A 25,740-nucleotide genomic window follows, 5' to 3' on the forward strand; every position below is an offset into this window, starting at 1 on the left:
TGTAAAACAGAAGAAAATTTAACCCTCATTTTTATTAAACCGGGACAACGTATGAGCTGTCTCTCTATATATAACCATTCCTACACTATATAAAATCATGGATTTTCCTTTAGGTATTAGTAACTCCTTTAGCAATGTTACAAAGGCCAAAAGTGTTTAAAATCATTCTGTCTGCCACTGTTAGACTAGCTCTTAGCTGACAGAACACATCCATGGTTTATGCAGATTGCCAAAGAACCCAAGAATCAAAATACAGGTACAGCTAGACAGCCATACATTCCTCCCAGAGGCCAGTGTAACAATGCAAGAAATGCAACCTGAAAGAATGAACTTCCGTTTGAGCACTGAACACTCCAAAGTGAAGAGACAGGCCAAAGAGAACATACCCCCCTAGGTAAATGAGAAAGGAGAACTGGCTGCAACTGATGAGGAGACTGAGGCTGAGGGACTGGATGAGCTCTTTTCCTCGGTCTTCTCTGGCAGCCAGGAATCTCGTAATTCTCAAATCCCAGAACCTTGCATCCCTAGAACTCTAGGTGGGAAACGTGGGAGGAAATCCCCCCCCACTGTAAGAGCAGAGCAAGTCTGAGACCGCCTCATGAGACTGAATGTCTACAAGTCTCTGGGGCCGGATGACATGCATCCCAGGGTCCTGAAGGAGCTGCTGATGTGGTTGCCGAGCCGCTCTCGATCATATTTGAAAAGGCGTGGCTGTCAGGAGAGGTACCCTGGGGACTGGAAAAAAGGTCATGTCACTCCCATTTATAAAAAAGGGAGCAAGGAAGACCCAGGGAATTCCAGGCCGGTGAGCCTCACCTCTGTGCCTGGGAAGATCACGGAACAGATCCTCCTGGACGACATGTTGGAGCACCTGAGGGAAGAGCATGTGATCCGGGACAGCCAGCACGGCTTCACCAAGGGAAGATCGTGCCTCACCAACCTGGTGACCTTCTCTGATGGAGTGACAGCATCGGTAGATGAAGGGAAGGCGACCGATGTCATCTACTTGGACTTGTGCAAGGCCTTTGACAGTCCCCCACCACATCCTTATCTCCAAATTGGAGAGAAGTGGATTTGATGGGTGGACCATCCAGTGGATAAGAAACTGGTTGACAGACCGTAGCCAAAGGGTGGTGGTCAATGGGTCTGTGTTCAGGTGGAGGCTGGTGACAAGCGGTGTCCCCCAGGGGTCTGTCTTGGGACCGGTGCTCTTTAACATCTTTATCAATGACATCGATGATGGAATTGAGTGCAGCTCGCAAGGCCAATGGTATCCTGGGCTCCATCAGCAGAGGGGTGGCAGCAGGGACAGGGAGGTGATTGTCCCTCTCTACTCTGCCCTTGTGAGGCCCCATCTGGAGTACTGTGTCCAGAGCTGGGTCACCCAATACAAGAAAGATGTGGAACTGTTGGAGAGGGTTCAGAGGAGGCCACAAGGATGATTAGAGGGCTGGAGCACCTGCCCTACAAAGAGAGGCTGAGGGAGCTGGGCTTGTTCAGCCTGGAATAGAGAAGGCTGTGGGGGGACCTCATTGCAGCCTGCCAGTACCTGAAGGGAGCTTATAAGCAGGAGGGGACTCAACTTTTTAAAAGGATAGACAATGGCAGGACAAGGGGGATGGATTAAAGCTGAAGGAAGGAAGGTTTAGATTAGATATTAAGGGGAAGTTTTACAGAGAGAGTGGTGAGGTGCTGGAACAGGCTGTCCAGTCCCTGGAGATGTTCAAGGCCAGGTTGGATGGGGCCCTGGGCAACCTTGTGTAGATCCAGGCTGGAGGTTGGTGTCCCTGCCTGTGGCAGGGGGGTTGGAGCTCTATGATCCTTGGGGTCCCTTCCAACCCATGCCATTCTATGATTCAAAGTCTGTCTGAGTATGTTACTTCATTCTACCACAGAGCAGTAAGGGAGACCAAGGCCAAGCCCATCAGCAGCAGTGGTAGTGGCTCTGTAATTAACATTATTTTAGAAGGAAAAAAACATGTAAGCGGCTGCTTTTTGCTGCCAGAGAATGGAGTGAGGAGATGTAAGGAACTCTGCAGACACCAAGGTCAGTGAAGAAGGAGGGAGAGGAGATGCTCCAGGCACCAGAGAAGAGATTCCCCTGCAGCCCATGGAGATGACCATGGTGAAGCACACTGTCCCCCTGCAGCCCATGGAAGGTGATGGAGAGCAGAAATCTCACCTGCAGCCTGTGGAGAGGCCCCACGCTGGAGCACGTGGAGACATGTAGGATGCTGTGAGCCACATTGGAGCAAGCTTCTGGCAGGACCTGAAGCCTATGGAGAGAGGGGCCCACACCAGAGCAGGTTTTCTGGGGGGGCATGTGACTCCATGGGGGACCAGGTTGGAGCAGCCTGGGCCTGAAAGACTGAGAGGCATTCTATGATTTTATGACTGCATCCCATAGAAGCAACCCATGCTGGGGCAGCTGATGAAGAGCTGAAGCCCCATGGGAAAGGACTCAGGTTGGAGAAGTTCATGGAGGACTGCCTCCTGTGGGTGGGACCCCATGATGGAGTAGCAGAAGAATGTGAAGAATCCCCCCAAAAAACCTCCCAGCTAAGAAAGAAAACAAATGAAAAACTTCCATTCCCCATCTCCACCTGTGACACCTGGGGAGGGTTGAGGAAGGGAGAGAAATAATGAATAAAGCTGAGCCTGGGAAGAAGGGAGGGGTGGGGAGGTGGTTTAATGTCTGGTTTTACTTCTCATTATCCTACTCTCTTTTCAGAGTGTGTGTAATAAATTAGATGTTTTGGTTTTTTTTTTTAATTCTGTGTTGAGTCTGTTTTGCTCCTGACATTAACTGTAGAATGATCGCTCCCTGTCCTTATCTTGACTCCTAAGCCTCTCAATATATATTTTCTCCCCTGTCCAACTGAAGAGGTGAGTGATGTATCAACTTCAGTGGGCATATGGCCTCCAACCACAGTTAAACCACCACATATAGTCACTCATGAATTTGTGTGGGACATGCCAAAATAATAATTCTAACCAAGTAAGGAAAATTAACTCAATAACAAGGTTACCAATGCTGGTATTCATAAATACTTACAAACCATTAAGTAATTACCTTTGGAGAGAACATTCATTATCTACATACTATCATCTATCCATGGCTGCTGGGTGTTTTGTTGTTCTTGTTTTGTTGTGTTTGTTTTTTTTTTCAATTAGTGTAAACATTAAGAATGCTTTTATGGAAGTTTTTATTACTATAATTTAGTAAAATGAAAGATTGAAACCCACGGAGAGAAGAATTACATTACCTCTGATGAGGAAAAAATAAAATGGTTGGGAGACGGTCTGTCATAAATTCCCATGGAAGGTCATTTTGAGTGATATCAATTCTGTTAAGAAAAGACACAATGATGAAGATAACTGGAAGATGAACAACCTGTACTTTCTTGTAAAATGCCATTTTAAGGATTGGGAAGAAGGAAATGCAAATATCTGTGAAGGTAGGTCTAAAATGTGTTATGTCAAAAACACGTTGTGCCTATGAGCCAGCAGAATTAATTACCAATATTTGAGATGATGAGTCTTAGATTAGCAAACATCCGTAGGTGTTTGGTGGTGTGTTGGGTTTTTTTCTAGAAGAATATATACAGTGTTCCAACTGCTTTCACTCAGGGATTAAATTGCAGTCACTCATTATGTACGCATCTTCATTATGTACATACTCTTCTACTCTGAAACAGACGTGCCTAACAGTTTTAATGTGAGAATGAAGCTTTCTCCATTCGTTAATTTGTTCCTCAAGAACAACGCCAAATATTTTCCCCTTGAGTACGTTTTCGGAGCAAATTACTTTCCTCTTTCAAAGGACTAGCATATTCCTAAAGGCACTTTTTTTTTTTCTAAAGCTATGTAGGAAGGAACACAACATTTTATGAACAAAACACTTGTTGAATTACTTTTTGTGATTTTCCTCTATTTTTTTTTGTTTTCTTTGTTTACAAATAACATTTTTATTAAGTGAGATTTGAGACTAGCATCACATCTGTGGGAATAAAACTACAGTTCTAAACAGTTGATAACTGCAGACTTTTAACTGAATTTTTTTCCTATGGATTTCATGCTGCCTGATCAGAGTAAGTTCAGTCAGAATGAAACAAGGATGCAGATGTTCTAACTAGTGATGGATTATCAAATACACAAACATGAACGTTTAATTTGCACTGAAATACAAAATCCCCTGAAAAAAACCAGAACAAACCCATGTCTTTTATCTATATATAAAATATATTTTCATATACATATAAATATATATTATGCACATGGAGAGAGGTGTGCATGTGTGCGTATATGTGTATATATATATAAAATAGATGTATGTCTATAAACTGATTTTGGCTGTGATAGAGATTAATTTTCTTCATAGACACTTGTATGGTGATATGGTTTAGATTTGTGATGAAAACAGTATTGATAACTTAAGAATGCCTTGGTTATTGCAGAACAGCACTTCCACAGTGCTGAGGCCTTCTCCATTTCTCACTCCTCCATAGCAGATACACTGGGGTGTGGGGACACAACCAGGCAGAGGACCTGGACTAACCTGAGAATTATGCCATACCATGTAATGTCATGCTTAGTAGTAAAAGGGAAAAGAGAAGGTTCATGGAGATTAGTCGTCTTTTACTCTGGAACTGTCTGGACATCAGTCTCCCCACAGGAGGTCTCAAATGACTGTCTTTGCATCAGTCATTTAGCTTTTTTTTCTCTCCTTCTACTTGTCCTTTAATTATTCAACAATTGTGTTTTATCTTGACCTCCAGGTTTTACTCTTCCTTTCCTCTTTCCCCATCTCATTGGGGATGGAGGGGGGAAGTGAGCGAGCAGCGGTGTAGTGCAACAGTATGTATTTTGCCTATCTTGAACAATTTCTCAAATACAGTAGTACATAACATAATTACTTGCTAAAAATCATCAGAGAGGGGTAAAAATATTTTTCTGCTGCTGTTTCATTGATTCACTTCAAGAAATTAGGAAGCTTCAAGGTTAATGGCACCATTTAAAAATTAATTTTAATTAAATTGCATAACTACTGCAGTGAGATTGAAAACCACCAAATCTATACAGAGAAGAACAAAATAACGCATTGAAAGAAATTGAAGCACGACAGTCACATCTAGTATAGCAAGACTGTAGAAGAGGTAAAGAGTAATTTTTCCTAGGCTGATGACCTCAATGAACTTGCATTGTTCTATAGAGATTAAATTAGAATCTTTTTTACCTTGCCACAGTGAAATTATCTGGAGGCAAAAGCCGAGCAAGTTGAATAAAGATGTGATTAAGAGAGGCACAAAATCCACACCACTGTGCGTAATAGAGCAGCAAGACATTCTGGAAAACGAAATGGAGAAGAGTTTGATTATCTATTGTAGTTAATCCGCAGTAAAGGAAGACTAGTCTTCACAACATCTAAAACTCAGAACACTTGAAATGTGAAAGGAAGCTATATCCGAATGTTAATAAGCTTTATCATAAGCTATTTACTGATGCCTTCTGTGTATTGAGCTAACATAGTTTTATTGGGCAATTATTTAGATTATGTAGTTTAGGATCATTCCTTTTAAGTGAAAATGCACCAAACCTTACTATGCTTCCAAAGACACTTTTGCAATCTTAAATTCTGACGTATCTAACTGACTCTACAATTCAGGGCTGGGGGGGAGAATTATGTCACCCTTAGCTAGGCAAAGCAGGACTCAGGGCTGCTGGGAACATTACTGGAGATGCATACTTTCACCGCACACCTCAGAGACAATGGATATTCATCTTTACTATCACATCTTCAAGAAATCAAGGTCATTTAACTAGTATTCAGCATGACATCTTATGTAAAGTAATTTCATGGCATGCAATTGCAAAGCTTTTACCTGTGAGTGCTTTGAGGGGTTATTTTGCTGTGTGCTTTCACATAATGCCTTAGGTTTAAACCTTTTCTTTTTGTTTTTCATTATGCCTACCTTGCAATAATTTTAAAAATTTTTAAAAAAATATATAGAATAAAATGTTGTGGTATTTTTATGTCCTTTGAGGTACGAAACACAGAAATCAGCGTATTCTTCAAAGTTACCTCAAACCCTATGTATTTAGCATGTGGTCCTGCTACTGTGGAAGAAAGGAAAAGTCATGGACACTTTTTAAACAAAGATCTGTATTTCAAACACAGGACATAAACCTTACTTCCCTCACCCCCCAAAAGAAGCTAAAGAACCTCCAAAAATCTTTTGCAGATTTACTTCGAAGATCATTATATTCTGAATTCCTTTAAAAATAAAAAAAAAGTTTTGAATTGTTACAACATAACGTATTTCATGTTACAAATAAGGGAAGCACATCAATGTAAAAAAAGAACGAGACACCCTCCGCAGAACTCTGCGCAAGAAACTGTCAGTAAAGAGGTGTACCTTTTCACTCAAAACCACGGTATCATAGAAGGTATTAGTAGTCACTTCAGTGATTACACGTTGTTTATCCACATGCACTGAAGGGTCGTCAACAAGGTGCCTTTTCAAGGGACTGTAGTGAATACTGAAATTTTTAATGAAGTTCTCTGAAATTAAATTGGTACATAACAAAGATATTTCAGTTTCACAAAGAGGTGATTTTGGCAGTTTTGCTTTGGAATTCTGGAGAACTTACAGACAAAATATATAAAAATTCAAATCAGATTTCATGTCAATAATTTGTGACAGTTTGGTACGAACTGAGTAACTACCACTGATATGAAAACAAGGTAAAAGTTTACTGATTTTGGGTTTGCTTATTACAGTTGTCTTTTCACTTGCCACACTACTTTCTAATCTTTCTTCTATTCAATGTACTGTAATAATAAATTTCTTCCCTCCTAATCTAACCTGGTAAGTCACAAATACTACCCTCTCACTATTTTCCACTTTCTGCATAACACTGAAGTATTTGGCCCTTACCTTGAAGGGTCCACTTAATTCCACATTTATAAGATATTTAACAAGTAGCTGGCAGGTAGTAAAAATCTAACTAAACTACCCTCAGCTATGCTACTCTGAGCCTGGACGACGTTCTCTAAATTGCTGCAAGATTTCAGCTGTATTGTTTTCAATTTAGACAATGAAATGTTATTCTATGCATTATAAAGTAAGAGTATTAAAAATCAAGACAAAAGATATATCAAACATGTTAAAAGTAATTACTCGATCAAACACAAATATTTGTACTGGCATTGCCAAAAATACAAAGATGTAGGAAAACTAGGCCCAAGTAAAACTGTCACTTTTGTTCCTACCAGATCACGAGCTTTCTATCTGAAATGCAAACAGCAGCGCATTTAATTTTACATTTACTATTCAGCATTCCATTTAATTCTCACACCAGACCAGAACAGTCTTTCTTCTTTCTAGATTTACAGATTTGAAATACCTATGCATGATTAAGTAATAACTGAAAGTAGGAAGCCAATTAAAAGACATACTCCTCACTTTTTAGAAAAGATCTGTGAAAACTGAAATCCGTTAAAGGCATTAAACACATACAGTTCTCGTTATTTTAAAATATCAAAAGAGGCTTAAGAAATACGTGTAAGCAAAAGTTCTCCAGAAGTTCAAATGACTTGGAATGGAAATACACTGTTACTCAGCAGAGAAACCTTCATCGTGCTCCAGAAATCTGCACAAAAAGTTTGAGACAGAAAGTACAGGGAGCAGGAGGAAGGAAATTTTTATCTACTCACTCTAAGTACTTTAATTTTCCTAAGCATCATTTTATGGCCACTGGGAATTCTGTCTGTTTTTCAAAAATTTTTTGGGGAGTTTGGGACGGAGACAAGATATACCCTTGTATAGTAAGAACGTGGCTATTTGTTCTATATTGTGCATGCTTTTGTACTTAAGATTTATGCAAAAGAGAAATGTAATTAATGCTGTAACAATTATACTGATAAACCTTCTTGAGCAATTTACTGTAATACTACACTCACTTGAATTTGCTTCCATGTTTTCTTACACTGCTAACATAAAAAAAAAAAGTCTCCATTTTCTGGAAGTGGTTTTGCACGTCATCATGACAGGTAAGTGCATGTTATGTCATTCAGTAACTTACAAATAAATCAGAACTGTGGGTTGGATTTTTGTTGTTGATTTGTTTGGGGTTTTTTTTCCCCACCAATTCAGGCAGGAAATAAAAATATTGACAGATTTGGCCAAAATCACTTCAGAGCCCTACCCTGAAAACACATAGTTTTCAAAATGCATTTAAAACAATTTATAATTTGGTTTCAGAGGACAAGAGGAAGGGCTAGTCTCTTACCACTAAATGGGCAGTATCTCAGGAAATTCTGGGATATTTTAGTACACAGAACAGCTGAGCAAACACCAATGTCGCCATGAAGATACAAATGTCTTCTGTAGTATCAAATGTTATATGTATAATAATTCATTTTCCCCAAACAAACTAGTTTAGATTTTACCAATTCCTTCAATGCATCAGGCAGTGAAGAATCCCAGTGTGATGTTCATTTATTCTAAAGCAAATCACTTTTGGTATATAAAACATAGTTTTTACGCCATCTAGAACATGATTCTAGTGCTTAGTCAGATATTAAATGAATAAGAACAGAATAAATTACAATTCACAATGTTGACTGTAGTCTCAATGTTGACTCTTAGTTTCACTTTAAAACCAGTCACTTCCATAATGGCATTAAGTTTCCCATTCATAAGCTTCCTTGCAAACTTAATTTTCTTATTTCAAGCATTTTTATAGTGGATACCATACCCAGAGTAGATCCAAGAAGCGACTGATTTTGATCCAAGACATAGTGCACTTCTTCTTTCAGGTCAACAATGGTGGCAAATTCCTTAAGATGAGTAGATCTTGTTGCTCCTAGTCTCTCAGCATATATCCAAAAGAGATTTGAATCCAGCAGATAGAGATTCAAGGTTTTGTTGGTCCGGCAGCTCAGACCAGTAATGTTAGTGCCACTAATGTGAAGGTCAGGAATAAAACAATTCCTGTCCTCAATGTGAGGAATAGAATATCGTGTGTTATCTTTCTTCCCATGGGAAGAAAATACTACTTTGGGGGACTGAAAAATTATCTTCTCAGAACTAATGAAACTTAAAAAATGCCTGTTTACCGTCCTGCAACATGCAGTGAAATAGCTAAAGGGACTATAGAAACTTAAGAAATTGCTGCATTCTATGGTACTTGATATAACTTGAAAAAAGGTATGTTCCTGGAGGTAGAAAGAGTCCAAAGCTGCTTCTATCTCTAAAAAGTTACAGTGTGGCACATGGACTTTATTTGGTTTGACACCAAGTGTCTGATTAATGCAAAGCTCACAGACATTGTGAGTTCTAGATATTGAATGCCACTGCGGAAGCACCACTGTGTTACAGCATGGGTACTTGGTTATTGAAAATGTTTCTGGTAATTTCCGATGTGCATCTGGTACAGAGGAATCAAAAGCTGGTGAACCAATGTCTCTGAAGAGCTGAAGATCTGGCTCGGCTGCCTGGCTTTTATTACAGTTGTGGTATTCCAAGGCCACTTTGGTAATCTACAGGGGGTGGGGAAAAAGAAGGAGGAGGAAAAAATAATTAAAAAAAGATTAAGTGTGCATAGTTCGCTCAAATGCAATTACCTGCAGGTTTAACAACATATCTGCAGTGAGAAACGGAATTTCAGAAACATGAGACTGCTCTTCTTTCTCACAAAAAAATTATAGGAGGCCCTCACTTGATTACAAAAAAATAATTTTTCAGACATTTCAGCATGTAAGAATTAAATGTACACAACAACAAAAAAACACTTGACAATTTTTCCACACCACTACACTAGTTTCAAAGTCCACTTTGCATCGTATTTATCACAGAGCAATAACACTACATTTTAAAGTTAAATGCCACTATGTGAAGCATTTATCATTTCAGATTCCTGATTTTCCCTTATTTCCCAGTAAGAGGAGAAAATAAATAAAAACAAATAAATAAAAGAGAATTGAGATTCGTGCTGGTATAAGGTGGCGCACAAATCTTGTAACAATCACTAGCAGTACTGAAGCAACACTACTGGTCTTCCAGCCATGGGCATATAGTTATAATACTACAGACTGACTTACTGGGAGAAGAAAAAAGGAAAAAAAGGAAAAAGCCTGTAGGTCGGTGCAAACATTCCTGTACTGCATCGCCCATTTTGTTTTTCACAGCCAAGGGGAAAAAAAGCAGCAAAAAAGGCACGTGTATGGACCACAGAAAAAAACAGAACATTAAAATAAAAATTAAAGTAGCTTCCCTTCATCCTCATCTATCACATTAATGATAACCAAAATACAGAACATACACACATGATACTTTAACAGGAATCACTGTTGTTATCGAAGGGATGCTGAAGCATCATATCTAGGAAGGGTGCTGTGTTACAGGATCATCGGTATTAAGACGTGGTCTACAGCAACAGTTTGTAATTGTCTTCAAGGATTTCTTGTTAGAGGTTTCCATTCTGAAAACGCTCAATTAAACAAAAAGAAAATTGACCCTCATACTATAATCTAGCCTGAAGATTTTGACTACCTACATAAACATGAACAGAAAAGTAGATTGCGGTAAGAAATCTCATTTTAGTGAGCTACTATCAGAAAAAAAAATTCTACTCTGAGTGCTTTCAACATGTAACTCGACAGCCCTGTTCTCCGCTGTCTTACTGTCGTTTCATTGCTCAGTGAACCCCCAGGATGGTTGCAATAAACATCTCTTCATGTTAAACAAGTTGCACGATATCTCTCTATCAAAATGCAGCTACACAAGACCAACTGAAATACTTTGAATCTCTTCACATTTTTATACAGAGAAATACCCTTATTTAGTAGAATGAAATCTGAAACAGAACACCTTATATTGCACTATTTGATCTAAATAAGCAGTACCTGTTACTAGAATATTTAATTTGTGACAAGCATCACTGAATGAAGTCTGCCAAAAATAAGACAGGTCAGTACAAGAATAACTGCAATTCTTGTCCACTCCTCCTGCAAAGATTTCCCCAACTGTACCTTGTTCCACTCTAGCTTTTGTTACGCTATTTCTAAATATTGCCAAACTATTTTCATTTTTCTCCCCAATGCTTCACACACTGCAGTATTAATTAGGCTACCGTGTGGAAACAACGCATTCCAGGATAGGTGCCATGTATGAAAGTAAGCACTGATACCAAAACCTGCTTTTCATCTTCCTCAGTGTTATTTTTCTTGCTCCGCACTCTCCTTAGTGATATACTGTCACCATTGTGATCTGCAGCTGTGTGATATAGTAAATGGAACAATGGGTTCCAGCTGAAAATTAGCCCAGAGGAAGAGAATAAAAAGTCTGGCCAAGTTAGGTTTCCCTCTTTCATTTACTGCACAGCTACAAAAACTACTGTTCTTGGCAGTTCAGAAAGGGAAATAATGGCAGAGAGAGAAAACTGGAAAGTGACTAAGGAACACACAGGGTATAAAAATCAGATTAGTTCTCAGTAGTTTTTCAAATGGGATGTATTTCAAATAACACTGGTTTAATAAAAGGTCCTTCCCTCCTTATGTAACCACCTCTGGCAAGAGGAAGGAAAGGAGAAATAGAAGGGGGTGGATAAAACACAAGTCCTGTAATAATCAACTCATTCTTGCTCTTTTGTTTGAGTTAAATCAGCTGGAATGGTAAACCAAAGGCCTGTTATCTTTCACACAGAAATCACCACAACAAGGAGGAAGAGGTAGGTGCTTGTTCTAATCAATGTGAGAAAGCCATGTTGTGTGAAATGCAAACCAGCGTAAGAAAGTTGTGGCAATATGGCTTGAGACAATATTTTTCTGAAAAAAACTGATATTTGGAACAGTGAAATAAAATTTCTGTCACAATTAAGCTCAGAACCCTGACTACAGAGTTCTCAAGTTCTAATATTTTTGAAGTAAAAAAAAATTTTGCACTTACTTCATCTAAAAGAGGATGAATTTCTTCTAAGGGATTGTAAGGTATAAATATGAGAAGTGCTGGTCCTTTCTTCAGCTCATTGTTTAAAAGAAGGCTTTTTCCACCATGTGGTCTCAGCCAGCGTATCAGCATCTCTCGATTTTCTAGAGCCCACTTGCAGATGTTTTCAGCAGTATAGTTCATGGTGTCATCTGGATAGATCTTGAAGGGGGGGAAGAACAGTTATTTGCCTTCACTTGATTTAATAATAAATGCAGTTCTCAGATATGGCATGCTCTGCTAATGTAATGCCTAAAGCTCACTTTCTAAAGTTAATGACACCATTCAGCAAGCTTCAGCATTTCATACACCCTTTCCCCTTGGGAAATCTTTCCTAACGTTCATCATACTATAGGAGAACACACAATCTCTCAGTCAGAAAGTATTCTACAAGGGAGCTCTTGTACTACGTCTTTATAATCTTTTCTCACTAGTATAATTTAAAAAAAAAAAAAGTAAAAAAAACGTGAAAGCGCTCAGTGTCTAAACTGGCAGTATCACAATCTTGATTTGTGGTATATTAGAATTTTTTTTTCCCTGCTACTCATTCACGATATTAATTAATTTTAAATTAGACTTTTAAAATCCCAACATCAAGACTGCATTTAAAACTGGTAACACAGCTTCTATGGTCATTTTAATAAATTAAGGCAAGTTTATCTTAAATCATTTCACAGAAAAAAAAAAAGTTTAATGTATTTACTAGTAATATAATCTGAAAAAATCCATGTTTTGCCTAGTCTCAAATGAATAACATACACATAACAACACTTATCTTGACACAGTTTCTACTCATGGTAGCAGTGTGGATAGATACGGTTCTCTGTGGATAGGTAAGGTTCTCTATGCCAAACAGCAAATGTAAGAGTTAGTATTTTCAGACTTAGTATTCCAAAACCAACACATGTAGATTGTGTTGCTATGAATTTTCAATTAAATTAATTTACATTATTTTTCTAGTAGTGCCATACCTTTAAACCAAAATGCAAGTTTTCAGTGTTCCTACTGCTTTTCTCCACAAAAATATCTTTGTCCATATCCTCATTCAAATAGCCTTCTTATTTTGACTCACTGAAAGAGGTAGAAACTTTAGGAAAAAGTCTTTGTGCAGTCATTTCTGAGGTGCTTGGGTTTTTTGAGTTTTGTTTCAATAGAGACTATCAACTTGGGTGTCAGCAGCAGTTCATAATGGCTGCTGAATAGTAGAATGAAAATGTGTATTACTATATAAAAATATAATTCTTTAGCATCCTTTAGCCTAAAAGCTCCATGATACACTTATTCATAGTCTGCTACGACAGAGCTTCAATCTTCAGGTACTGTCTCAGAGTCACTACTGCAACAGTACTCACAAGAGATGTGTTGACATGTCTGTGCAAATAGATGCTGCCTGAGTGCACCAATGAGATCTCCTCTGCAACATGTCTATCCGTGATCACTCCAAAACGTATTGTTCCAAGATAATCTGAAAGAGAAAATTTTTCATTTTAAATACAACTACACATACTGAACTCTTCTTCTGAAAGCCTCAGAAGAACACCTTCAAAAACCCCACAGAACACTGCTGTGTAAGCACGCAGAAATCTCGCTGAGCAGCACCTGCCAATATTTGTGATTAAGTGAGGGAGGTAGGAGAAGATGACAAGAGCACACAACTAGAACAAACGTGTTCCTCTTCTGTGGTCATTTACAGAATGTCAACGTGAACTGTCCACTTTCTTGATTTGCTTATTAACGACAGAATCGGGTATCATAGATGCACCTTGCTATGTGTTATGACATCTCAAAGGATAAAATAAGATACACAAAGGAAAAGGTATGAACATTGGCTGTTTAGATGATGAACACTTAAATACATATATTTTAGCTATGTGTTATACTATTTCTATATTTATAAGCACGTGCACACAAGGACAGAATGCTTCTCATCTTCTCAACATATAAATGGGGAACTTACAGAACAAAACTTAGGAGAGAACAGGCTCTACATCATATACCAAGTTAGTGACACAGTAAAAATCATACTAATGGGATCAATTTCCTTTATTTGCTCTCAGGAAGATATATTCATAAAATGTGCTAATATTAACTTAAAGAAAGGTCTATCAAGAACTTATCACCCCCTCCCTTTCCTCATATTATTTATATGCAAAACTTGTGCATTTACACGCAAGAGTAGTTGTATTTTAGATCACTAATGCAAAATGGGGGAGGAAAAAGCCCTTGTCACCACACTACCCTGTACTAGCTCTGTAACTCCATTCAGAAAAGCTTTGTTTAACTCAGTTGCTAAGTATGGACAAAGTCAAGCTCATCCTAATGCCTCTGAACCTGACTGTTCAAATTTTGCACATGACAAATACTCCTGGGTTCAACTTATGTAAGTGCTAGTCTGATTATGGCGCTCTGTATGTTGCAGCTACACATTTAGGTTTTCTTTTTCTACCCTTGAATAGCAGCCTGTCATATACTTTATTCATGATGGCTGATGATGTAGTAAGCCTTTTATATGAGCAATCCTTGCACTGTAATGAAAGATGGTCTCAAGAATCAACATGAACACTCAAAAGGGATTAGTTCCCAAATTACAAAATACTGCAAAATACTACCAAAGCCCATATACATTAACTCATCCACAGATGCCTTCATTTATGAAAATTAAGCTTTTACCTTTCTTTAATGAATGTAATGCTGACATGAAGAAAGTTAAATAACCAGGCGGTTGAGGTGAAGCATTGAACTCAAAATATCCTAGAACTCCGGGCTGAAATAGTAAGAAATAAGCATCAGGTAAGGTAATTTCTAGTATAAATATGGGGCACAGCAATTATTTGCCTATAGTAAAACACAACAGATTTTAACAAGACAACAGTGCTTACTGAAAACGTCACTTTATGGTGCAAGTAAAATTTCAATATCAGAAGACTGAATGGAAATCAGTCCCACAGTCGTTCCAAAGCCATGTATGAGCGAGGGTAGAGTTTAAAACATATGTAGATGCATATGTTTTAAACTACATACTTCCCACAACAGCTATTAAAATTCACTAAAAACAACTAATATTTGCTTTCCAACTATTTTATGAGTAATTTCCAGCACCAATATAATAAACATAAGGATCGTAAAGACTTCTTTTAGAATTGGAATACTGAATGTGCTTTTGAGAGCATAAAGAACTTAAATAGTAACACTTAAAGCAGCAGACAGTGGTCAAAATGCCCAATAATTTATCTGTTAAAATCTTCTTTCCCTTCTGCTAAACATTTAACATTTCTAATATATTCAAAATCAAAAATCAAAGGAAGAAACTAGCCAAGGCTCTCAAAACAGAAATTAGTTTGTGCCATACACACACTTCCTGTGGCCTGCTCTACTCCACTAACTTTCTCAGTTCTTAAACACAGGAGTCACCTCCTGGGTCATATCTTCTCCTACAAAAGGTATAACATTCCTCAACTTGCATGGAAAACACCAGCAATGTTCACATAACTGTTTCAAAGGATGGAATAACGGTTTTATTTCTAGTTTAAAAATCACTCTTCCTTTGTGCCTATGTTTCTCTCTCTATCCATCCTCATATACAATCCTCTATTCGATCTTCTCTCTATCCCAGCTCCTGGTCACTCAGCATTTGCTTTTCTTGTATCACTCACCTGGACTCACACTAGCCCATGCCCTGTTCCCTGAATGGATCTTACTGCACAAGTTGGCTGTTATTTTCTTATCCCCTTCCCCCACTCTTGCTTAACTTTAGAGAGGCAAGACACTGAGCACCTAGTGCCAGGCACTGTCTGGGAAATAACCACAGCCTTAAACCACTGTAAGCAGCATGACAGATCAAACTCTATTCTTAGTTCACTTCAGAAAAAGGAACCAACAAATGCTTAGCATAAATAAGAGATCGGGCATTTGGAGCCACAGAATTTGAAGGACAGAGAAATAAAAAACAGCTGTTCAATTGCAAAGGAGTATTTAAAAAAAGCCAAAACTTTCTGGTTGCCCCAAGTATTTGTCTTTTATCTTAAGTGCTTTTCCAGTGGAAGTGCACCTCCTGCTGTAAAACAAAGAGTATGGTTAATTACACTATGCTTATTAGTTGCCTTTTACAGACAACCAAGAAATAATTGACAAAGAGACAAAAACCCAAGCATGGCCGTTTTCAAATCTCTAAGAGGTAAAAAAATAAGAGTTTTAGAATGGCAAAACTAAAGCAGTCGAAAGCACAAGAGAATTGCCTCTGATCATTCAAACTAGCAACATCAGAGACACACATGCAACTGACTACTCCTGACTAAAAGTCCCCACCTAAAACACTGGAAAACCTAAACCCATGAATAGGCCGAGGGATATACTGCAGGGTGAAAAAGCACAGCAGCTACCCATGGTACACTACCAGTGTGTCCCCTTACACCGTGGCAGTTTTCATTTAACGGCACAGGTCATGCTCTGTCCTGCAGCAGAACCAGTCATGAGAACGTGTGCTAATTAAAAGCGGAACTCTGCTTCATTCTGAAACACCTGAAAGCCCCTCCCTTGATGTTTTGGCCACTACTACAGCATCAATTTGTTGATCAGGTTTTCCATCCTGCTCTAACACCTTGGGATTTATTAAGATTATAGTTATTTCTCCATTGTGCACTAACAAAATGAATAGTTACAAAGGGATTATAAAGAATTCTGTTGTAAGCACACTTTGTCTAATTGGAAGTTATCAATCCACTAGTATTGTTATCAATCTTGGCACCTCTGAACACAACAGACCAAAAATTTAGTAAAACAAAATGTACCAGTGGATTAAAACCATGACATTACAGCATACAAAGTGGTTAGGAGCTGTTATTTCAACTGATTTAACATTTGGTTTTACTTATTAGAATGGTTTTATATTTCTATAAAAATTAGCGATTTCTCAAATACTTTCCCAACTTAGACTGCAAGATTTTTGCAAAAAGATTTCTTCCTTCTTGTTCATATGTAACTTTCTGGTGAGGTGAAAACCTTGATAGTCATCTCTACATACCAAAGTACAGTAATTTAAGAGCATCACTAAATCATAAGAGTCATTACACAGGGAGCCAAGGTTATGAATATTTCATTTCGTATTTTTATGATTTTAACTGATATACAAGCACTCATTTCAGGATCCTAGAAATAAGCTAGTACTTTGGACCAGATCAAATTTAACAATGAAAACAAGTCAAACTTTCTGAACCACAGTGGTAAAGGTAGAAAAGAGAGACAAGTACCTCATAATTTGAGAGGAAATCTAGTAATTTTGATCGAGACGAAATGTAGAGTAGTGGTGTCATCACCCGACGAACAAACTTTTCAATATAAGCAGCACTCATAGGGCCTTTGTATTCAATTGGTCCAAAACTAGTACAAAAAAACCCACAAACCAAAAAACCAACTCATTAAGACTTTAAATTAACAATATAGTCTCTTCTAGGGGTGGCAGAGATAGGAGTTACACAGACAGCATGCTCAGCCTCCAGGGAATTGCTCTCCATGTAATTAACAGTGGCTTCTGTAACTGCTAGAGGACTTGACTTGTTACCAGACTTGATGTACAATATAGGAATTGCAGTGACTCTAATGCAGGGTCTACTGGTGGGAACAAAAGGAGGTAGAGCAACTAAGAGTTCCATTAGGGAAGCTGATACAATGCTGAAATTAATTAAACGGTCATATATGTATCTTTGTGCTTTGTACAAACTCAATGCATGTGACCCAAAAATACAAATCTGAAAAGTGTCACTATTTTCACTTAATTTACTTTCTAAATCTTTAGAAAGTTCAAACAGTATCCATCTGAAAAGGCACAATATTTTCACAAAGACTTTTACAAGTAGCACAAAATAAAGCAGGGACAAATCCAGTCCTGCTGCTAATAGATTCAGTGAGTCTACAGTTTCTCCCCAAACCACCTGACAAAACAGCTCACAACCATCTTAGGCAGTGCTAAAACAGAAGGCAAGCTGGGCCTTGTAGATACCAGAGCTTCTCCTTCATCCTGCTGAAATTCTGCACCTGATTCATTATCATTAGCTTGGACAAAGCATCACAGTCAAAAATGAAAACAAACACAAAACACATGAGGAATTAGTCCATTCCCATCAAAAAATTTAACATAATACGTTTTTTAATGTATTTTATATGTAGACACTGTGAAAAATACCAAACTTGTAAAGAGATACCCATAATCAGATGTTTTGAAATGGTATTCTAGAACCCAGCATAATTTCCTACATCCTATATTGGTTGATTACAAAACTCACTCTTCACATGCACTGCTTCATGTCCCATGCCCAGTATGCGACATGAAAGGTTTAGTATCTCAGGTGTGAAGGGTTTATTGACCTTTGGGGTGCTTATGAACTATCAGTAAGAATTTACATCTTTTTGCAACTCCGTTCAAGGTCACAGATAATACCCAAGTATATCCATCTTTTGTGTTGCAATTTCAAGACAGAGTAAGTTTAAGTCGACTTACATGCAAGTGTGATGTTTTTTTGCTACAGTTTGAATTATGGTAGTACCATTTCTGTTTATTCATAGTTCATCTGACTAAGATCAGGCTTGTTATTCCTAGCTACATTAAAAAAAAAAACCAACAAAACAAAAAAAACCAAACTCCAAAATCAAGCCTCCATAATGGAAGAGCTGTAGTTCAAGACTAGAATACATAACTAAAATGCAAGTGATAAAGTACACAGCATCCAGCTCTATTATATCTAGCACTTGAAAGTGTGATCCCTTACCTTCTGCTCCACACAAAGGGGGGGATAACATAGACAAATACTAAAAAATAAAAGTGAGATTGTATATAATTTTATACAATATCTCAACATTTGGAGCGTAAAAATGTGGCACAGCATGCCATTTAAATGACATTTGTAGTCCTTCCTGACACCTATGTAGCACACAGAATGAGCTTCACCCAGAATCTCCTCCTCTACAACTATTTACTATAGCTATACTGTTTCCAAAACACATAAAACCCCCAGACTGTCTGCATGAAATCTTACCTCCGATGGTACAAGTGTATCACAGGAAAATAAAAGAAATGTTTCTGCTTCCTGCATTTCCCCTGATTCCACCAGCAATTTACAGCCACAAACAGCACCTGAAAAGCAGTTAAAATTCACAGTAACAAACTGCATTATTGTGACCTTTATTTTTCCAATCCATTCCCTCTGCTATTCTCAGTGTCTTTTTTCAGTCCAGGGTTCTGTATCTCTTCCTCCTCTTTCGATGGGGAGGGCAGGTTTTTCGGGGTTTTTTTTTTAATCATCACCCCCCCATTTTGCAACTGCAACCCTTCTGGTCACCTTTCTTTCTAGATTTTAAGCTTCTTAATCTAAATCCATCAAACTTACTAACCTAATCATAATTTGTACTAGTTACTTTTTATGCAGAGCGTAGCTCAACAGGCTGAGGTTTAGCAAAGCTGTACCCGTGAAGTGCTCACAGATAACGGCACGCTAGAAAGCAATGCTATGGCTGCAGTCTCATATGATTACCAGTGTCTCCAAAGATCACAGAATGCTTTGGGTTGGAAGGGACCTCAAAGATCATCTAGTTTCAACCCTCCTGCTATGGACAGGGACACCCTCACTAGACCAGGTTGCCCAAAGCCTCATACAACCTGGACTTAAACACTTCCAGGGATGGGGCTTCCACAGCCTCTCTGGGCATGTTGTGCGAGGGCCTCACCACCCTCAGAGTAAAGAATTTCTTCCTAAGGTCTAATCTAAACATGCCCTCTTTCAGTTTAAAGCCATTGCCCCTTGTCCCAGCACCGCACTCCCTGATGAACAGTCCCTCTCCCACTTTCCTGCAGGACCCCTGGAAGTACTGATAGGCAGAAATTAGGTCTCCCTGGAGCCTTCAGTTCTCCAGGCTGAACAAGCCCAGCTCTCGCAGCCTGTCTTCACAGGAGAGATGCTCCAGCCCCCCGATCATCTTCAGGGACCTCCTCTGGACTTGCTCCAACAGCTCCATGTCTTTCCTGTACTGGGGACCCCAGAGCTGGATGCAGCACTGCAGGGGGGGTCTCGTGAGAGCAGAGGGGCAGAATCCCCTCCCTCAACCAGCTAGCCACGCTGCTCTTGATGCAGTGCAGGACACAGTTGGCTGCCTGAGCTGCTAGCACACACTGCCGGCTCATGTTGAGCTTGTCATCTATCAGCACCCCCAAGTCCTTTTCCTCAGGGCTGCTCTCAATCCATTCTCCACAGCTGAATAAATCTCAGTACACTTTACAAGAAGAAACCTGTAGACTTCCCCATTCAGGAGCAAAACTATCAGAAAACTGAGCAAGAAACACAGTTTTTCTCCATTTGTTCTATCAGTCTCTACATTAAATTAAGACAACTGGCTCAGTTACCCTACAACATGAGCATTCATGACCTACTGGTTCCTATGGGATGACAGAAATTATATCGGCTTGGAGATTAAAAACCAATCAGGTCATAGTTAAGATTCGTATCTCTTCTGGAGTTACCTGGTCTGACAACCTGCTGGCCACGTGTTCTACTTCTTCTCTTGCTGCAATGGACTGGCCACACCATGGCGCATAGAAAAAATATAGCACAATTTCTGAATCCTGCCGAAGGTGATCTGCATAGTCTAACTGTCCCCGGAACAGATCAACGACTGGAGATCTTGTGGAGAAAAAATTCACTGGAAGTTTCGCTGGCATCGTTACATCTTTTGCTCGGCTGCAGGAAGGAAATGAAGAATGGTTATTGAGATCGTACAACAGCAGTTTAAAAAGTGTGCCCAAAGCCCTACATTTTTCATCTTAGCAGATGTCATGCAGTGACAAAACTTTAGCAACTGATGCAAATGACCACAGCTTACATTATCTGAGTTAGTTTCACGAAATACCACAAAAATCTGTAAAGATCACCTTTGGAAAGTCACACTGTGATACCATGCACTATGTTTATGGGTATGTTAGCTCACACTCTTATTGCTGGTTGCTATAAAGCATAAAATTACCAGGAAGAGTGATTTCTTTGGATTTCTTCCCTGGCCTCATCCTCTTTTAAAACTTGTACTTTAGGTAACAGCACCCTGATAAAAGAAGAGACACTGGTCATAAAGTTTTGTGATGTTTATACAAACAGAGACTATTACCCTGCCTTACATTTTACTCTAAGGTATTCTACACTTCTATTCTTTTATCCTGTATTAGGAAAACAAGTAAATGTGTGTCAGTTTGTTTTACTGATTAGAGCTGGGATGGCAAACTGTTCAGTGCACATTTCCTCTTCAGTGTAAAGACAGTATCAACAGACACGTACGTCTTGATTTAAAGAGACTACGACAGGTAAGTTTATTAAGAGAAACTGGTTTAACCAAGAATGTAAACCCAATACTCAGGAAAACATTTTCTATCAAATCAGCAATCAAACAACCTAGAACTTGGCATTTCCAAGGTGTTGAGAAGTCGATATGGTATCTAATGCCTTAAATGCAAGGGGAGAATCATATTCTCTTTTTTATGCTCTCTTAATTCCAAAATTTCCACTAGCTATATTTATACTAGAGCAAGTCAGACTCAAAACTGGCCTGCACTGTTGTTTGCCCTGGTTACATATGCAACAGAAGTTTGAGAAAACCATACATTCCCTTACCATGTATGACAACAAAGAGCAAATACAAAAATCTTTTTAGCGACATTTTATCCTTCTCAGGTTACAGTTTTAGTAACTGACACACCATTATTGATCCCTGAACACTGTAAACCTCATATATTAAGCAACCTCCTAACAACAACTGCCACATTTTCAAACTTTTTAATCATTCTGGTTTCTAAGAAGTACCTTTGTTTTTACAATAGAGACTCACCAAATCCACAGCCCTTCTCTCATTTCCAGGCTACTAAGCACATGCTTAAAGCTCAATATTTAAGAGTTGCTCCCAGAATATTTTCTAAAGGTTATGGAAATTCTTAATTCTTATGTAAGAGACAATATTTGCTTTGCAATCCAGTGTTTTAAAAATATTAGCTGGTTCCTCATGTTTACAATTCATTAATTCCACTATTTGCAAAATAATGTCAAAGCACAGATGACTAAAAATCTAGTTATAGCCACTGTAAACCTGCAATACCTCAAACCCTACTAACAGATTGTCTTGTAGTAAAGGAATTTTCTCTTTCCATTGTTTTTATCCATTGGCCTCAAAAGTTACGTGCTGTAAGCACAGTGGTGGTAACTGCACTCTGGGTGCTGAGACTTATTTGTAAACCATACTCAGGTGTGGTGAGAAACCACCTGCTGTAGTCATAGATAACATGTGCAATTAACCACCCTCCGTGTGGAATTTTTACATTTTGACTTTCTGACAGCAACAGAACAGGGAATACTTTTCTGATACTAGTTTGCTATTTAGCTACTATCTGAAAAGCCAAAGCCCTTTAATCAAACTTCCTGTGCATAGTATAGGGTGGTGAGAACCATGTTGCAAGCACATTCCATGTGTGAGCTTTCAAACACAGCTAGCAGTATAATGAAAGGCACACGCAAGTTTCGAATTAAGGACAGCAGGAAGAAAACAGAAGCATCATTGTAAGCATTAAAAATATAAAAATATATATATATATATTAGTAACAGACAGTAAAACGGGGAGGTGATTAAATTCAGGGATCCTCCACCATATAGCCTGTAATACAGCAAGAGCTTTATGCTTTCATCTAAATTATCTGGTGACCGTGAGATACTGACTGCTGGAAAAAAGGCCCTGCTGCTCACAAAGCGACTCATCCATAGATTTAAAATTCACTCCAATTCAAGTAATACATCTCTATGGACAGGTGAGAAAAAAAAAGCCTTTATATTTTTCAGAAACATTATCTGTGAATCAAGTGTTTCTTAAGTTGTTGAAATTCTGCAGAACAGGGAAGTAGTCGGATCCTTGTAGCATTCTCCCACCTCCAAAATTAACCCCCAAATGAAGATGTTCTCTAATTAATATAGTTTGACTTGAAACACCTAATAGTCACCTTGGCCTAAAACCCAGAACATCCAGATCACAGTTTAGACTCCAGAAACAAGCTGCCCAGCTGCAGGGTGCATTTACATGGCTACCATACATCACCCACCTCTCCACACACTTCCACCTACAAACACATTTCTTCTGGTTCCATGCACCCATGTATAACAGGCTCTCAGCAAAAAGATACTTTTACAACGAAGAAAGTTCCAGCTCCCAAGAGGAATACCACCAGACTGGGGGGAAAAAGCTGGCAATGCAACTTTTTGTCTGAAGCATATGCAGGTATTGGCAGATGTCAACACTTAACGTGTAAGCCACAAGACCTGTACCCCTCCTGCATACCCCCACACCAATGCAGCTGGCTGAACACTCTGAGGAAGTGTTTCAGCCCTGTGCCCACTCAGTCCTTCTGTGGTAATGTAAGGTACAAGATACTCTCTGGAGATGTGGAAGAAAAGCTTTCTCGACCAAGAACCTGTCCTTCAGGTGCACGTGCATCCACATACCTACCACCACACCCTGAGACCCCTCGATGAGGCCATATGTGTCTTAAAAATACCATTGCTTCTTTCCCATCTGTGTGTAACACAGCAAGCAGGGGCTTCCCCCTGCCCTGCCAGCACCACACAGTTCACTGGGCCCCATGTTCCCTCACTGCCACAACACTGAACTGGTGACAGTGCTTGCATATGTGAGAACAGACATTGTTGGGGATAGCACGACCAGCTGGGTGGATGAAGGGAGAGCAGTGGATGTTGCCTACCTTGACTTCAGCAAAGCTTTTGGCACCATCTCTCATAACATCCTTGTACACAAACTTAGGAGGTGTGGGTTGGATGAGGGGACGGTGAGGAGGATTCAGAACTGGTTGAAAAGCAGAGCTCAGAGGGTTGTGCTAAGTAGCACTGAATCTAGTTGGAGGTCTGTAGTCAGTGCTGTGCTGCTAGGGTCAGGGCTTGGTCCAGTCTTATTCAACATACTCAATGACCTAGACAAGGGGACAGCAAGTCTGTTGATGATACAAAACTGGGAGGAGTGGCCAACACACCAGAAGGCTGCACTGCCATTCAGCAAGACCTGGACAGCCTAGAGAACAGGGCAGAGAGGAACCAAGTGAAATTCAACAAGAGCAAGGGCAGGATCCTGCAGCCAGGGAAGAGTAACCTCAGGCACCTGTACAGGTTAGGAGTTTACCTGCTAGGAAGCAGCTCTACAGAGAAGTGCCTGCGAGTCCTGGTGGACAACAAGCTCTCTGTGACCAGTGGTGTGTCCTTGTGGCCAAGGTGGCCACTGGGACCTAGGGTGCATTAAGAAGAATGTGATCAGCAGGTCAAGGGAGGTCATCCTTCCCCTCTGCTCTGCCCTGGTGAGGTCACATCTAGAATACTATGTCCAGCTCTGGGTTTCACAGGTCAAGAAAGACAGGGAACTACTAGCGAGAGTTTAGTGGAGGGCTACAAAGTTGATGAGGGGACTAGAGCATCTTTTGTATGAGGAAAGGCTGATAAAGCTGGGGCTGTTCAGACCCAGAGAAGACTGAGAGGGGATCTCATTAACGCTTGTAAGTGCCAAAAATGGTGGATGCCTAGAGAAAGTGGCAAGACTCTTCTCTGTGGTGCCCAGTGACAGGACAAGGGGCAATGGGTACAACCTGGAACACTGACAGTTCTGTCTGAAGGTGAGAATAAACTTCTTTAAGGGTGCCTGAGCACCTGGCACAGGCTGCCCAGAGAGACTGCATAGTCTCCTTCTCTGGAGAAGGTCCAAGACCCACCTGGACACAATCCTGTGCAGCCTGCTCGAGGTGATTCTGCCTTAGCAGGACTAGATGACCTCCAGAGCTCCTTACCAACCGCTACTGTTCTGTGAATCTCCTTCTTCACCCGGAAGAAACATGTCTGTCACCCGCCGCAGGAACGGCGCTCTCGACACGGCCCAGCTCCGCTCGGCACCTCACGCAGCCCGCCCAGAGAGCTAAGGGAGACGTGCGGCCACGGGTCGCGACCCAAGAGGAACCTCGCGGGCCCGGCCCGGCCCGGCCGCCCGCTCCGGCAGATCCGCAGGCCCCGGGGCAGGATCCGCGCAGAGGGCTCTGCCCCAGGCCACTGGGGCACGCACCGCCTCCAGAACCGCCGCGGGAGGCCGCTTCGCGCTGATGGGCCCCTTATACCCCGGGTCCGCCCCCTCCCCCCGCCATTACCTGCAGGTGACTTTGAGGGCGACGAGAAAGGCGCAGCCCAGCACGATGGCAGCGCCGCACAGCAGCTCGGGCCGCCGCGCCATCTGGGCGGCGCGAGGCCGCAGCCGAGGGACAGCCGCGGGGTCGGAACCGCCGCATAGCGACATCACCCCCCGGCAGAAGCGGGGAGGGGTGCGAGCCACCGGGCCGCTCCCGCTCGCACACGTCTCCCTACCACCCGCCTGTAAGCCGCGCCGGGGCGGCCCCCTCCGTCGGCGAACCCGCCGCCGCCACGTCGCGCCGCCCCGAGCAGGCGCACAGGCTGCCGCGGCGGCGCGGGTGAGCCAGGGCGCGGTCGCCCGGCGGCGCCTATCGGGAAGGCGCGGGCAGAGGGCGGCCCGCGGGCGAAGGGCACCCCGCGCTGCCCTCGACCTAAGGAAAAACGCGGCAGGAATTACTCTGTTCTCCTCATGCGGACCGTGCGGGACGCCGCAACGTTCCGGAATCAGTAATTCCCCCGCGGCTCCCCCGTGCCGCTATTGCCCGACCACCCCCACACCCCC

The 25,740-nt window shown here is 40.6% G+C and overlaps 1 protein-coding gene across 1 annotated transcript in view; it reads right to left on the minus strand.

Annotated features, from left to right (window-relative positions):
• The window catches only part of TXNDC11 (thioredoxin domain containing 11), a gene marked incomplete at its 5' end in the record, with an annotated part of 30,871 nt that extends 5,590 nt beyond the window's left edge, over nt 1-25,281 (minus strand). The window contains 12 exons of the mRNA XM_084270835.1: nt 3,267-3,347; nt 5,237-5,346; nt 6,417-6,562; nt 8,761-9,544; nt 11,952-12,152; nt 13,343-13,455; nt 14,661-14,754; nt 17,237-17,366; nt 19,019-19,116; nt 20,497-20,713; nt 20,997-21,071; nt 25,199-25,281. Coding sequence (XP_084126961.1) covers nt 3,267-3,347; nt 5,237-5,346; nt 6,417-6,562; nt 8,761-9,544; nt 11,952-12,152; nt 13,343-13,455; nt 14,661-14,754; nt 17,237-17,366; nt 19,019-19,116; nt 20,497-20,713; nt 20,997-21,071; nt 25,199-25,281 — 2,132 coding nt within the window. The remainder of the gene's footprint in view (nt 1-3,266; nt 3,348-5,236; nt 5,347-6,416; nt 6,563-8,760; nt 9,545-11,951; nt 12,153-13,342; nt 13,456-14,660; nt 14,755-17,236; nt 17,367-19,018; nt 19,117-20,496; nt 20,714-20,996; nt 21,072-25,198) is intronic.
• Between the last annotated feature and the right edge of the window lie 459 nt (nt 25,282-25,740).

This window comes from Gallinula chloropus (assembly GCF_964237585.1).
Source record: "Gallinula chloropus genome assembly, chromosome: 15".
Classification (NCBI taxonomy): Eukaryota; Metazoa; Chordata; class Aves; order Gruiformes; family Rallidae; genus Gallinula; species Gallinula chloropus.